The sequence below is a fragment of the Lineus longissimus genome, chromosome 9, assembly GCF_910592395.1.
Source record: "Lineus longissimus chromosome 9, tnLinLong1.2, whole genome shotgun sequence".
NCBI lineage: Eukaryota > Metazoa > Nemertea > Pilidiophora > Heteronemertea > Lineidae > Lineus > Lineus longissimus.
Window position 1 is genome coordinate 6246069 of NC_088316.1, and position 17033 is coordinate 6263101.

Sequence of the window (17033 nt, forward strand, 5' to 3'; positions counted from 1 at the left end):
TGTTTCCCTTCACAACAAGTCACCTCTGAGGTTTCGAGTTTAATTCGACTCCCAGTCGGTCCCGGTATACTCTCACATATCAATGGCGATTCTCTTCGACAGCATTGGGTGTATTCGACTCCCTGTTCTCCACCGTTCTCGAACGGACCGAGAACAGGCGAACACGTTCCCGAGTCTCGAACGGGTTAGTACTGTTGTCATAGCTAAACCCCGGCCGGCAAGTTATTTTCGTCAACAAACAAGGCGCGATAAAATCGTTTTTCCGTCTTACGTCTCGTCGACAATGTTAAAAATTTAATTCGTACAAGTGCATATTTACATTTTTTAGTTTTAGAGCGGGTTAAAGCTGTTCAAGACATTTGTTTTATTGTTGAAATCGCACAAAAAATAACGTAAAAAGCAGACGAACTGTCCTCGTCCGCCATTTTGTTCTTGGATCGTTCCCGCTGCACCAGTAGACGAGGTGGTGTGGGATTTGGGATTTGGGAACAGGAACTGTTCCCGAACGCATTCTCGCGTGTTCAACTCCTTCAAGAACACCGTTCTTGGTTCGAGAACGGGGAGTCGAATACACCGATAGGTTTTCTTCCTCAGTCTCCGGTTTCCTCTTTCTGACATTACAATCGCCCAATATGGTTTACGCTCAGCTTTCACCTCAATATTTTCTTTTTACTTTGACGCTTGGGAGGCAGGTTTCTGGGGTTCTGTTTGAGATTGTTTGGTGTTTTGATTGCGGGGTAAAATTGCATAGAAACTGCACATCTGGATGGAAAGCTGCGAGAAGAGCAGAGACTTGACCGACAGGTCTGGTAATAAATCAATCTTTATGACAGGCATAATACAACAGACGCATTGCCAAATTTATTGGCGAAAATTCATTGCTTTAAATACTCTATCATGACCAATGAGGACTTGCACATAAAAGTTGACAATGACAATTCTTTTGAAGACGATATAGATTATGGAAGATAGTAGATACGTGTTGTGGGTTCAGGTGGATGTGGCCTAATCTCAACTATTTGGGTCCAATGTACTCTATGAACAAAGCACCCGCCAAAAGTTTCGTTTTTATGTTCGGCAGTTTTTAAGTTTAATTTCACTTTTATTTCTTTGCGTCCGTTAAAGATAATGCGATTGCTTTGAGAAGACCGCCATTCTCTCCAACAAGGCTTTCGTTCTTGTAATAAAACTATAAGGGCGGCGCCGTGGAATCACAGCAATATTTACGATTTTATACTGTTATGTGTTTATCAAAGAATATCGAAGATAAAAACACTGGTACATGGTTTGGGGGTTATTACTTTATGCGTCGGGCACATCAAGACGCCTCTCAGGCCTGCCTGCCAGCGACGACTCGCACAGCCGTCCTACCGAAAATATGTTTATAAAATATTCTCTCCATAAAACCTTAAAAAGCACTCACATACATGTAGCCTTGATGACGGTGTTCAATAATAATCTCATAATGTTAAAGTGACGCTTATACTCTTTGCGATGCTATTTAAATCAATAAGTAAATAGTAAATTAGAATCATCATATCGTTATGACTAATTATGGTACTATTGATTTATTGCTGGACATTTGATTAACCTGCTGAACTTGTCTGCTTCTGTCCAGGCCGCAAGGGCGCGGACTTCTGTAGACGTTCTCTATGTCCGTGGCTGGGGTTTATTTGAAAGACTGGGTAAACAAAGCCTTGTTTCATGGCCATTCTGAATTTTCAAAGTTGACGAGTGAGAATAAAGGTGTTGTGTCAACCTAAAAATATTAACGCCTATATTTATTTTTGCGATTCGTAACAAAACCATCTTGACCCTCTATGTATTGACATTGCTAAGCTTTACAGACAACGGAACGCGCATCCAATACCTTGACGAAAATTACAGCATGCATTTGTATGCAATCTATTTCAAGTTGAAGTTGATCAGCTATTACTCTAAACGGCATCGCTGTACACACAATGGTTACAAGTTAGCGTGATGCCACTGACCGTCGCTATTGCTCCACCAGAGGTCTGATATCTCGGCAAGTGCAGCGTTTTTGTGTCTCATTCAAAAACCACAATATTCTTTGCGTTGAAAGTTACGCAGTGTCTAGAAAATATTAAAAGGGCAAACCCTGTGAAGTTAGTTTGAAATCCAGCTCATATTAACAGCGCAGTGTCCATGGAAACTGCGGTCTGTGTGATCGAAAAGATAGTGTACAGTGCATACGGCAGAATCGGGTCAAATAGCATTCCGCGAAGTTACTATTTTATAGCTCACAAGGTCATTTGCATAAGATATTGATGACGTTTTAGTCACGTGACAGTCGGACATCGACACTTATTTCTACGCATTTGAGCTTATTTCAAAGTCAATTATCTTTGACCCTGCATTGTTTTTAGCATGAATGATACCATAGAGTCAGATAGAGAAATATTCAGAACAATTATGTAGTATTTCCAACACTCGGACATAGTTAGAAAGCCTGAATCCATTACGAAACCGCATGTTTGTCCGACATTGCCTGTTATTCAGCGATGGGAAAATAGAGGGCAGCAGCTGCAGTGACGTCATCTTCGCGGAATGTTATTTGGGTGAGGTGCACCGTAAAGTGAGGCGCGCGATATACAGAAAAGTGACACGCAGTTTTTTACAGACACCCTATTTCTTCAGTGGTGCATGGGCGGAGGCCGCTGGAACTTTGGTATGGGCATTGGTTGCCTCACCCATCTCGGCGAAAGTAGAGCTAAAATGTTGGCCAAAACCGCGGCGGCAGCCGAGGTTTGGGGCGCGGAAATGACAGCTTCACCCGAGCGTTGTTTGATGAGACCAACATTAATGCAGACAGAGAGATATAAGTTTCTATTCTAAAATCATTGAACTAAGCATTAAAATGAGATTTTGACCATATCATTTTTCCAACCGAAGCGGTTATATTTACATTATGGTAACATTAACAGCTGCCGCCAAAATGAGACACAGTCCATTATATACTGTAAACAGTGATATCGCTTGTATAACGAAGGTGTTTTAGAGTATTCGTATCATAGGCAATTAATTTTGGAGTAATCAGGTCTGAGGTGTTGGTGTCATGGAGGCCGGTTTGCAAATGCGCCGATGTCGGCCATTTTTCATCTCGGGGGGCAGGCAATCAGTTGATAGACTGATTCTATTAGGTTATCTTGCTGGTCTGGACCCTTGGCATCCCTTTATACCAGGGCACTAAACGCCGGAGATCAGCTCTGGCTCTGCTAATGTATGATGTTCGGCACCAAGCGTGTTAGAGCTGGCACAGTTAACTCAGGGAAAGGGCTTGCTCCATTATCATACAGCGGTACAGCGAAAGTAAGAACGGTCCGTGTCGCTATTCCCATCGTTTTATACCCCTTACCTGCACATAGATATCAAGATTAATCACTGCTGATCAGGTTGATGTCATGCGTGAGTGACACTGGGTGAGACTTTTCAATCGTTTTATACCCTTATATAATAACATAATGATATTGTATTGAGATTCATTACATTTGATCAGGTAAATAGGGAAAATAATTCGGGGTTTGATCTCATTAAGCTTGGCTTGGGTGGCGGTAAGATTCCACCTTGGAGACCGCAGCCTGTTGTCTTTGTTACGTGGCTAATAATTACTCGGACACAATGGGTTTTGGGGCGATTCGCACGGAAGAATGGTGGTTTACGACAAGGCCACGCGCGGTCCGGCATCACGCTACCTTAACGTTGCTTCGTGAGACGAATCTAGTCATGAGGTTAAACGGAGCCAGTGATAATGCAATAGAGGGGGCGATCATTTTAGCTATGGATAGTTTATTTGTCTTGCATAGTGGCCAATATGGTCGGTATAAAAATATGCCGGAGTGTAATGATGATGAAGATGGTGATGGTAAAATTGGTCAATACGTTATCTTCGATCATTGGACACTAAGACACTGCCAAAAACGATAGACCTACCGTTGGATTGTATCCCGAGATCCCGAGAGATTAAGAATTTACCCTTATGCCTATACATGTATTGTAGGACTGTCAGAAAAAAACAAATCTCAGACAAAGTTAGACGGTTTAATCCCTTTAGCTCATTTTTCCTTCAGGAAAGAGAGAAAGCCAAGTAGTATGATCATAAACTAGACAAAACCAACCCTTCTTCCTCATCTTTACACATTAAGAGTTAACATTCACGAACAATTATTGGTCAATCTCTCAAACTTATTTTTCTTTAAGGAAACAGAGATAAAAGTACCATAAAAAAGACAAAATCAATCCTTATTCCTCTTTGACATGGGTTAACATTCACGAACTGATGCACTCATTTGCTATGCGCATATTAGAATTGTTACCCTTGAAATCTTAAAAGACCTTCTTTAAGTTTACGTTTATTGCCTCGCTTTCCAAGGTATTTTCAATTACAGTGTATACACTTCGTAAGACTGGAAGAGTTGTGACACCTTGTCCTCGTACGGCATGAGATTACTGTACCATAACATTTACGGATAGATCCTGTAGTTGATAACATGTCTGTCTCAACTTTCGTTTTGAGAGCAAAAATAATATTTTCTCGTCTAATGAAAACATCGAATAGCAAGCAACAAGTGGCTTTCTAAGCGATTTATATAGCCTGGTGCATTTTGAGTAAATGATTTTAAAAAGTGTCGAAACTGTCTGGTTTGGCTATAGCACGGCATATCACCGGGGGAAGGTGTTTGATACACAAAACACGGAATCACCCGGTCACAGACAATCTTATCACAAGGCTTAATCGTTCCTGGATAACCGCTTCCAAAACAAAATTAACATTATGTCGCTACAATCGCAACTATTTGTTAACCATAGGTGACAATTGGATTCAACAACTGGGACGTTTTTCTCGTGACCCGCCGAAATGGTCAAGCGTTATTTTTCGGCAGGCTATCTTCAACAGACACTCAGATAAATTGATATTCTCGCAACTTGTTGTCTAAGAGTTAGAAGATCGAAGGAACCCGCCTAGTGCGTTACGTAATCACGGCTTTGATGTTTTCGCCGCTGTCTTTGATCTTTCGCCGCATGGTTCTGATTTATATGACAGGCCTTGTCATCCTCTTGCTGTATATAGGATCAGTTACCCATCTGGGGTGACTGTCACAAAGGTCTTTGTTTCACTTGGTCGGGCGACGCGGGGAAAGGCTCAACCGTATCATCGGGCTGGGGACCCTCCCGGATCCGCGACCACGTGCCTGACAGGGTTTTCGCGAGACAAGAAAAAACCCACTGCCAAACTGGTAGTTATGTGCTGTTCTGTTCTGATTTACCAATTTTGGAAAAATTTACCTGACTTATACTCTTGAAATAAGGTAATATCTAGGTAAGACTCTATACTTGGGTGTCTATAGAACAATATCTCAATCCGTCACCATGCTAAAGGTTATGACACGTTTTCCAACGTGGTGGAATAACCGAAAAACCCTGAACGAGATTCACACTGGTTCTTCCACGGGTGACAAGGTATCTCAAATCCAACTACTTTATTCATTATTCAGTGATGAAAGGTGGTACAGTCTAAAAGCAGATTTCACGAATTCAGCAAGGTCATCCTTTAACTGAGTGACAAAATGAACTCAGTTAGTTTCAGCATACGTGTACCAGCCTCACTGCCACACACATTCGGCTATACCTGCAGGACCTATAGGGAGCTGTTACTGCGCCTCTCGCCGGGCCCTGGATCTCATTACCACCTTTTTAGCAGGAAAGAATGATCGGGTTCATTACAGTGATGGTGATACCTGGGAACCATTCACCATCAATTACCCGATATGTCCCCTGTGTGAATGAGGGACAATGGATGGAAGATCTGTTTTATCGCGTCAAAGGTTTTAAAAGGTGCCGCAACAACGCCCGTGCAGCTATTAAGGGCATTGCGCGCGCGGACGCTTGAAAACCGGCGACAAAAGCTCAAGCTCAAGAGGTGTCCCGTATTTCCCGTGTCAAAACAATAGTACGATATAAATCAACTTGTAATATTGTTTTAAATAGCCTAACATTGTATGAAGGCTTGTATATACGTATTTACATGTAGTATAGCTAATACCCATCATTTGTTGCGGGTATGGTCTTTGTTTTGAGACAAGACCACCATAGATTTCTAAGCCTCAAATTTAAACTGTCCACGGAAATCTTTAGATAATCGAACAAGTTGGAGAGACGTTGATGTTTCGACCCGTTTCAACCAACTGGCTGAAAAATCTTTAAAAATCTAAAAAATCTTTTTGCTAATTTTTGCCAAATAATTAGCAAAAATCTAAATCAATTTTTTTTCTTCAAATGATTTCTTTATATATGTAGACTTGCCACAGCAAATATTTCTTCAATACCTCTCCAAATATGGACTTGACAGTTAAAAACATACTCCCGTATTTAATCATGAATGGTGGTCTTGTCTCTGCCTTGACTTGAGGCCGACCGGAGCCATTTGAGGACTACAAATCGGTCCTCACCAGAGGATTTAATGAAACTGATATAGTGCGATAATTCTTGCCTTCGCCAATAACAGTGTTTGTTTTTCTTTTGCCTTTACACGCTGTTGGTAGTGGCGCCAAATATGTGTAAAGGCCGGGTTAAGGCGCCCAGTAGTGTCATCTGATTTAACCGCGGAGTGGGGATCATAGCACCATTTTAGATCCTGTAAAAAACAGAGTTTACAAAGTTCATGACTTTTTTCTGAATCAGTTTGAATCTGTGTTGCTCTGCGTAGATTCTTATGGTGTTGTGCGAGACAAGGCAGTCTGGAAGTGACTAGGCTGTTGTGTTTACTAGAACAGTCCAGCTCGTCATCTAAGCTAGCATTCTAACTCTCTCATCAAGACTGAGAGATGAGCTGATCTATTTTTTTTCTCGAGGAGAAGCCAAAGTTATCTAGTGTTTGAAAAGTAAGTGTGCGATTAATGGTGCTGCCTTTCTGAAAACTAGCCAAACGAAGTTATGAGATGACGTGCAGTGTACCTGTACTCTCGAGTTCTAAAACCGACAACTTTCCGCGGGTTTTATTTTTTAGCGGATTTTGCAAATCAGCCTGATTCGCGAAAATAAAAACTCACCAAGAAAACTTTTGAATTGAAAAACCGACAGAATTTTGTAATCCCAAAATTATTATCGCAAATTTTTATAAATCTTATTTTTTGAAAGAAGAAGAGGCGCGAAAATGTGGGTTTGACAATATTCTTTGTGCAAGGTTGCAACTTGCATTTTAGAAAGACGAAATTATTATAGATTGCCTCTTCTACACGGTATACTTCACAACTGACAACTTGACTCTCTCGTTTGGTCAAATTGGCATCCGTTCTAATGGACCTGCTGCAGGGTTGACCGAACCAGAATAGTCGTGGTTACGCTTACCAGGGGAAGCCATCCCTATAAAGTTGATATCATTCTACCTTCACAACGCCATGGCGCATCTTCAAATGGACGCAGGTTATCACCAAGATGTCCCAAGGTCATCAGACTCATGCATCTTAACGCACGGTATTCAAATCAAGAACCTCCAAACAATGCGATCAACCTCATAAACAGTGCCACTTTCATCAATACGACGCATTTGTGTAAGTTAGGCATCTTTGTAATTAACGCAATCAGCACATTCGATAATCATTCTGAAGACTCTCTCGCCATTACGGCGCCCATCAACTGGCCAATGGGTGTTGCGACTGGCCACGAATCAAAGCAGGTCGTCGCCGTCTTGGCATCTTTACGTTGGGTCGTAGCTTCTTATTCCGGGTAACCACCGGAGTAAGGCTGCTAGTGACAGAGCTTAATGCGTTGTTTTAGTATCCGAATTACCTTCGGAACACCGCCTTTGCAGTTGCATGTATTGTAGTGAGCCTACACCCAGTACCCAGAAGACAAACGCAAATTGAACCTCATGCGAAAACTAAAATATGTGTAAGAATATGATTGTTGTTCTTCTGGTGAAAAAGCTTGGACTGGCCAAAAAATTAAGACTCCAATAATTGACAAGTGAATCTGAGACATGTTATGACATGAAGATTTCAAAATGACAATGATAATGCCAGAAGTGAAAATACCAATCGATCCCAACCTTAATAAGTGGGAAGTATTAGGTTGGTTTCGCAAAAAGCTTATGTAGAGCTACTTGAACGAACGGGTCAGTATGTGATGTCGCTGATTTTCATAAAAATTAGACGATTTATTAGTGTCGTAAAAATGAATTCGCGCATGTAGGACTTCACCACAGACCTTCGTCCTTAATCGTCCTTACTTCGTCGTTCATACATATTGCAAAACATCCTATTATATACCCCAAACAATTAGCGAACCCTCTCACGTATTTCCTATGTGACTATCGCCATTGTCCATTCCTCTTCAATGAGAAAGGGTTGCAATATCGAAACGGATCCTTTACTGTTCTCCCGGGTGTAATCATAGCCAGTGTCCACATTTCATGGGTGTGAAATCTAACATGTCGACCAGACGCAAAGGGAATGTCCAAGAGATACTGACCACTCACTTTCTGTGGTCTTGCATACGATATGAGCACACCCCACTGCGTGCCGGACATCATAAACAAGTTTGGACGTCTTGGGTGACATTATGTCTTATAGGTTTTTCGCCCTTGAAGATAGGAAATTGTATATTTTAGCCATAAAACACCTTATTTCAATAGGATGGGAAAGATGAAGTATTGTCTGGTCACTTTCTATAGGACCGGTGACACCCAGGGCTCGGACTAGTCCAATCTGTCTCGTGTCCTTGTCTTTGTCTTGCCAAGGACAGTTCACAGACGCTTTTGTTCTTGACTAAGTTTTTTGCTGAAAACACTCTTCATCAGGAAAGGAAAGTGTTGTACTCTGTTTGAAAGAAGATTTTCACACTGTAGTGTATGCATCAAAGCGCTGTTGGGACAACGAAGGACCATCAAGCCACAGAGGGTACTGGCATGACTGATGCGTGTATCAATCTTTGACAGGCCGTCGTGCATGGTCATCGGCTGAGGCAAATTTAACCGGGGAGACGGATTCATGGTATTGGGAAAGTAAATTAAAGACAGTTACGACTGTGTGTATCCGTATTTTGTACTCTGCTTGAAAGAAGATTTTCACACTCAAGTGTATGTATCAAAGCGCGTTGGGACAACGAAGGACCATCAAGCCACAGAGGGTACTGGCAGCGTGTATCAATCTTTGACAGACAGTCATGCATGGTCATCGGCTGTGGCAAATTAAACTGGGGAGACGGATTCATGGTATCGGGAAAGTAAATTAAAGACAGTTACGACTGTGCAGTAGATAGTCATAAGGTTTAGTCAATTATCCCAGTATATAGTCATAGCAAATAATTCTAAGGATGCATTTAGTCAATGTCCATTACGTCCCGCCAACAACTAGCGGTCGGGTGGTTTGGTCATTGGTGATATACCCGCGCAGGTCATGATGGCATGCCCACTCTGCCTCATAATAACACTTTTTTTGTCTGTCACCTCTCCCGAATTATGCGCTCCATTTAACAAAAAATTACTTCGACTTGGGACCGCAATATATTACCCTCCAACCACAGACCCACACGCATGTAATAAATGTCCCTTTGGCCCAAATAGTCCTCCTTGTGGTACACCTGAGTGACCGGAACCGGGTCGGATATTTCGTTGACAACACCAGATTAAAGTTCAGCTAATTGGTGAAGTCTTTCTAATTTTAAGTTGTTTTACATGTTCCCAGACCCTGTTAAGTGCCATTTTTCCTGCCGATAGGTGTGCGTCAGTACTAAAGTCTCCTCCACCACGCCTCATCGGCAGTCAGTGGAGGAGAAATACTGAAGCAAAACGCCAGGAGATCGGTACATGTTTGTCCATTCTTGTGAAATCTGAATTAGTATAGCATATTTGACAACTAATAGCCTCAATCAGGTCTGGTGTAAGAGCACTGGCCAACTGGCCAGTGTGACGCACTGAAGTGCTTTTCCGTTCGTCTCATTGTGGGGTTTGAAAAGTCTCTCGTAGTGGAAAGAATCTTTCTGCACTAACTATTTTCAACAGATGAATACGATTTATTAAGCTCCGTCTAGGTTTTTCGAAGCTATCAGTTGGCCCTATCATGAAAATATCCGCCATTAAATGAAAGTTCACGAGCACTTTTAAAGCGAAGCATACAATAATGAATTCATAGAGTTGTTGCAGAAGAGCCATGTAAATACGTATTCCTGTTATTTGTATACTTTCAATGGGAACAGGAACTACATGCATCTGACGTAAATAAACATAAATCATAACCACATGCGCTTTGCTACAATGTTCCATCTGTCCCTTTGATGTTTCACCGCCCTTGTTTCACGCGCTCGTGGAGGCGTCGTGCACCAAGGGCGGGTTGTGGCTTTCATTGGGGTTTCCGGGTCAAATGCATTACACAGATTTCTCATTTGTTTCACTGCTGTTGTTGATTTCACTGTTCTTGGCAGTTCAGTGATTCTAGGAGCAGACAGGGATGAGGTTTTTCCTAATACATAAAACAGCAGTAATTTAGACAACTTATCACTGTACTCTGTGAAAGTGAGCGATACCTTGTTGTGCTACGCAGTCTCGAGTTCGCTGTATACTTGGAGAATGTTTGTATGATCCGGCTTGTTCATTGGAATAACCATTTCATGAGCGCCAATTTCGGAATACCATATCTCCGAACTTGACACTGGCACTTTCCCGATGAAACCTTCTCTTTGTACGTAGCAGTAGTTGGTAGCGCCGGCTCCAATATAAACTGTAAGGGAACGGTGTATATACGTGTGTTTGCAAGACTTTGCTACGCGTAGTAATTTCCAAATCGACCCAACAAGCAAAATTGCTTGTAACGGCCGTCGTGAGGCAATTGGTCCCCGGTGCTCCGAGTAGCAATGGCCAGTGGTAACTTATCAAGGCCAATAACTGCCGGAAAAAGCAATTAAAGGACATTGCCACTTTCAGTCAGTCGTTACGATAACCGCTGACAACGACAATTGGTGGAGGTTTCATTGTTCGTAAGGTTCCGAGAATGGCCGTCCAAGGGCTCGTTCCATTTCGCTCTACATTCTCCGGATTTAACGAATTTGGCCAAACACTCCCCGGGGATGTTTAAGGTTTATTCCAAGATCAGTCCTGATTATCTTCGGCCTAACTACCTTACACTCGTTATTGCTTGTCCAGCGTTCTTCCATTGATAGTTTTAATTGGCAAGTTGGCTCCACTCGGTACAAGAGTGGTCATCACCGATATCGCGGGGCCCCGTTCTTTCTGATAGTCATCGTTTACCTTTATATTACCTGCCACAGACCTTTGACTAAATCACTGTACACAACCCAATTAATTTACACTGTTGAATTGGTCATTCTCAAGTAGAAACGTACTTTACGTTATCGTTGGTTCTTGCTCAAGTGGCGGAGTCAAGGACGCCATTATTGATCTTTGTTTTGATTGGTTGTCCTTTTGTAACTATGTGAGATAACAGGACCGTTTCCACCGCAGCCGCATTGTCAATCAGAGGTCAAATGGGTTACTTGTAAGTATTTTGAAACTATTTGGACATCTTTGACAGTGTTTTATCTGATGACGATCGATTAGATCTCCATATTGACATCGTTGAACGAACTGTTTGTTATCCAAGAAATTTCATACCATTTTCGGGCCACAGGCCACGAAATCAAAATGATTTAAGAGGAAGAGGGAGCAAAAATGGAAGGAATGTATAATTTTATTAGGGGCTAAACGTTTCTGTTCGTAATTTGACAAAACGATTGTCAGTAACGATTTCGAATAATAAATTGTTTAATCAACCATCCGTGACAAAAAAACTACAAACTGAAGAAGTATGAGTGAATGTGCAATTATGCGGCACGTGTTCTTCTTAAAATCTGAATCAACTGGCAGCTTTTGAATTATAATGTAACCTCTTTTATTTTCTAAGAATGTGCTTCCGTTGAACCTCGTGAATAGCGTCCTTACGTTGTGAACACGAATCGTCACTCGCTCTCCTCGGTCCCCAACGTGTGGGAGATTTCCCCATTGTCTCTAGGGACGAGATTGGCCCGTCTTCTCCCTTTTATCTCTGCCGCCCGCTATCATAATGTTAAGGAAGCTGATTTATACATTTGCACATCGTTATGGTACTGTTGACTCGACAAACGTCAATCATAAATCACAATTCCGGTAATTAAAAGGGCTTTATTAACAATAAGTAATTTTTCGGCGAATATGGCAACGGGAGTGCATACGCGAGGTAGTTGTTCTCTAGGGCTTCTTCTGTTGGTGTCTGCTGAGCCGTGCGGTTTGCCAGTAAAACAAGAAAGGGTTCAGAAGGTCTTGTGTGCCCCACGGTCATTCGAGGAATATCATCTGCTAGTTGGAGCTTTGCTGAACATGGCGTATGATAATTGATATCGGACAAAAACTTTTAAACGGATGAACTCGTACGATTTTTTTATCACCCATACTCTCTATTTTTCACAAATGTATGAAAAAACTTCCATAAAAATATTGTGTTGCGACCATTTTACACTGCATATGTCATAATTTAGAGATTTCCTGTGGCAGAGATATTAGCAGACAGCATAACAGCAAACAACTTCCCTTGGAGAACCGATCTTTGAATAATATTTTTACTGACAAATTCTGAAGGTTTGTTTTTGGCTAAAATAGAATTCACACGGCCATTTCATGCCATTCAACATGTTCAATAGGAATGGACCATGAATTTGACTTGTCTGATGGTCATGACGACACGGTTCGGGTTGGACTTTGAACAGCCAGGCCTACATGTCGATCGATCAAACTAGGGTATTGTAAGATTCCACGTGAAACTCATGCCTATCATCAGAACACAGTCATGTATGTATTGTCATTTATTCATCGTCATCATCGTCGTCTACGTCATCGTCATGCATTCTCATCAATCGAGCCTGCGTGATTTTGCCGTCGATGACTTTTGCCGATCACTTGCACTTTAATGAAAAATTGCTCAATGCTTCTGTCAACGGCAATTTTACTTAAAATGTCATCATGTCAGGCCAAAGCCTTCATTGTGTTGGTTTCTTTATTAATCATGTCCTTGTACCCGGATCCTGATAGAGTGTTATCACGAAATTGGCGATTATAACATCCAGTACCAGGAAAACACATCATGGTATGTCCCACGAACGCGTCATAAGCCAAGGGTTCAATCACCGCCGTTATAGAGTCTCGTTGTTGGGGATCGACATGGTTGTTCCACGCTGTCTTTAAAAACAAATATCGACTACCTTTGACAGAGGATGCTTAAGTGTACCGCATGCGCAAACCGCTTTTGAGGTGTAATCTTCTCTACGGCATATTCAAAATGGCGTTTGGCGTCAACTAGGACGGCCATAAACGATAATTGGGCAATATGATGTAATCTAGAAGGAAAACAGCGACCGCAGACAAAACTAACGCTGCTCTTTCACATGAGGTCGTGCTCCGCAACCCACAGTCAACCTTTGCCGCGGGAGCGCTGCAGTCGCTGTGCGTTATTTCTTCTTGAGTGGGGTGATGCGACCATCTCAGTCTCTATCAACAACGAGCGACGTCAAACTTCATCCTGGGAAATTAAGGGTTTTGAGCTTTTGGAAAACAGTTTTTTAGCCAAAACAAATATACATGTATACCCTTTAGAGGTTTTCAAGGTAATAATGAAAAACACTTTGAAATTTTCACAGAATAACCTTTAGGATTTTTTTCATTTCTCAGAAAGACCTCTAGGGCTGCGTATTTGTGTTGGCTTAAAACCCTTACACATTTTGAAAATCCCCAAAACCCTTACTTTAAAGAGTGTTTTGTGACGGAGGTTGTCTCAATGGTGACTGGCGCTTATGCAATTTCGAATAATACGGACCTGACGTTACTGGAGGCAACACATTAGCCTAAATTCCGCTGTCTTTTGATCAATCGATGTTGGATTTTCAAATGCGTCAACCCCAGATGGATTGGTCAGCAAAATAAAGTGTTGAGGGAAAGAAGACAGGACACGTTGAGGCCCAGTCAGCAACGCCATTTTCAGTCTGGCAGTCCATAATATGACCTTATCACGAAGACTACACGCGCCTCATTTTCTCCAACTAGATCTCTAATTTGATCGTGGTGGATCTGTTGCATGTCGAGACACATTAAAAGTTCCATCCATGGTAGTTTATCTGCAGAAACCCTCTTTCAAACGGCTGGATGTTTTCAAAACAAGTGTCTGCATCCGGGGCTCCATACTCATAAGCAGATGATCATCGCCACAACACCATTGATGACATTGAAAGCGTCCTGATGAAACACTGGAGGTCAATTTCGTATCAGATATTTTCACTTGGCAATTTGGGTAATCGCATATGTCATTATCGTTGTCAACTCTGGGACGAACTTATGTAATTGAATTTACACGTTTCTTTATACGTAATGAGCTTTGAGCACACTGCGCGTTGGAGCAACTTCTTTATATAAATTGCATTGTTGCGCATCAACTGACATTTAGCTTCAGATTGTAACGACAGCTTCATTCTCGATGTGTGTTGGGGTCATCATATGATAAAAGGTGGTCAATTTAAACCAGTACTCCCCCTCTCCATGGTAAGGGGTCACCACGTACTTAATTGGTGTCGATTTGGTGTCGAGTTCTGAACGAATAGATCTTTCTTGGACTCTGTCGCCCAGAAAAATAAGTACTTGAAGTGTCGAGAATACCTGTCGACATCCTAGTCATCTTAGAAAGTGACTTTAAAGGGCCAACTTGGGTGTGGAATTTACCTAGCCAGGATGATAATATCCTTGCTTGACACCATTCGCCGCAACTAGTAGTAGCAAACCAATGCTGACCTCTGATAAGGTGCGAGGCAGTTTTGGACATGGCTTGTGAATTTTAGGCAGGCCTAAGGTTACACCCCTCTTGTGCATTGTTTATTGCAGTTAAATGATTTCTTACTGATCCTGTTAGTTGGAGAAGTTGCGGTCCTGCTGGAAGCTGTATTTGTATGGAAAACCAACATATCTTATACATAAGTTGGCCCTTTAATATTATATTCTGAGGTTTGGGGCGAAATGACTGTTCCACTCTCGCGGTGTTTGGTGAGAACACCAATACAGAGTGTGAGGTATCAATTTCTATTCTAAAACATAAACTTAATAATCTTAGCGATAAAACACGGAGAACCAACTTCGGACAAATTATACCGACCAAACAGGTTATGGTTGTCTCGCCAAAACTTCTGGTCAAAGCGAGGCTAATAAACTATCCATCATAGAAATGTAACATTGTAACCAAGGTATTTCAGTCTTCAATTTCAGCCTTGGTTTCAACCAATTTTTCAATTACTTCCAGTAATCGATCAGTTTCTTATTCAAATTATACATTGCATTGTAGGACCTGCTTTGGGTAACTACACAATATCTGTACATATGCGTCAATCATAAAGCTTCCTTTTTTCTTTCTTCATATTTTTAGTAGTGTGTTTTAATTTGGATCCTTCGCAGTAGTGCATCAACATTGATCTTTGTCGACAGTCTCTTATGTTTTTCTCAATTTTCTCTTTGTAGGGAAAACCCGCACCAAAGATAAGTACCGTGTGGTCTACAGCGACAGGCAAAGACTAGAACTCGAAAAGGAATTCCACTACAGCCGATACATCACGATAAATAGAAAAGCCGAACTGGCAAAATCACTAGACCTGACGGAACGACAAATAAAAATCTGGTTTCAGAACAGGCGAGCAAAGGAGCGGAAAATTAATAAAAAGAAAGACGTGATGGTAAAAGATCCGAAAGAGACGAGCCATGACAGTGACATGGACTCAAATTCACCTTTATCATTTGGAATGGTGGCGTCATCAGCTACGCATGCGTCGTCAGCTGCGTCATCAGCACCAGTGGTTCAAAAAACTGCTTCCTTGGATTTATTGACGAGTATGTCAACTCCGATTGCGTACAGTTTGGATGGTATGTCGTGTCAGCCATTGGTAAAACATGAACTTCGGCGCTGATATTGTGAAGATGTATTTACAGTGCCATATCTTGCATAAACTGCGTGTCCGATGTCGTGCTAAAGCTGGGAGCACACCGAGGTAAATGTCTGCAATATATAAAAATACATCTAATATTTTATTTCGTTTACATTATGTCGTCTTAGATTCAGACGACACACAATCACACATACTAACATTAAACAAACACTTCTATAAAACTCTGATCTCAAAGAACTCTATGACGAGAAATCACAGACATTTACCTGTGGGTGATACCTGCTTTTAATGCATTTATGGTGCAGATTATAAGTATGTACATCACAGGACAAATCGAAATCCTTGTGACGTAAAACACGCTGCTCGATGGCGGCCATCTTGTTGTACTGCTGACCTCGTTGACACGTGTTGTCAAGCCAAAAGGTGGCGCGATGCTATCAAGCCTTTTTTATGACCAGTCCGGCCAGGATATCGCACTGGCAATTTGAAAGCGATTATGACACACGTCTTCGTCTCTTAATCTACCTCCGAGCAGCTGATATGATATCCATACTTTCATACTGCTTTGATAAGTCTTCTTTATTCGCCTTGTAAATACTAGCAATCATGAAGGAGACTGTAACATTGCCACGATTTGTACAACAACTGCATGCTTTAATCGGGAACTGCAATGAATTTGTCTGTGCAATTATTTGATACATATATCATCATATTGTACTGTCCCATGTTGGGAAATCAGTTTAGTCAGAATTTAGGAATAGTGTTTCGTGACTTTATAAGAAGAATACTGCTGAACACAGTGGACTCTTATTCTTTGAGCCGGTAACTCAGTCGGATTCTTGGATTGTAGCCCAACACTGAAGCTTAACTGGCAGATCGACAAGAAACGTGAATTTTCAAAAAATATTTTTTAAAGGTGGCGATGATCGATCCAATGGGCACCCACAGAAACAGTGACCACCGCCTGATGCAAATTGTCTGTGCGCTAGTGTTTTTCATCCCCGAGCTGACATAGAATAGTGGGGCAGACTATATTTGGGGATTATCACGCTAAAATTATCACGCTAAATAGAAGC

At 41.6% G+C, this 17033-nt stretch overlaps 1 protein-coding gene across 2 annotated transcripts in view; it reads left to right on the forward strand.

Moving 5' to 3' along the window:
- Window positions 1-16752, forward strand: part of LOC135493957 (homeobox protein CDX-1-like) — a 30021-nt gene extending 13269 nt beyond the window's left edge. For both annotated transcript variants that reach the window (XM_064781649.1, XM_064781650.1), the window contains one exon: window positions 15536-16752. In XM_064781649.1, the coding sequence (XP_064637719.1) occupies window positions 15536-15978 (443 nt within the window). In that variant the 3' untranslated portion in view covers window positions 15979-16752. The remainder of the gene's footprint in view (window positions 1-15535) is intronic.
- The last annotated feature ends 281 nt before the right edge of the window (window positions 16753-17033 follow it).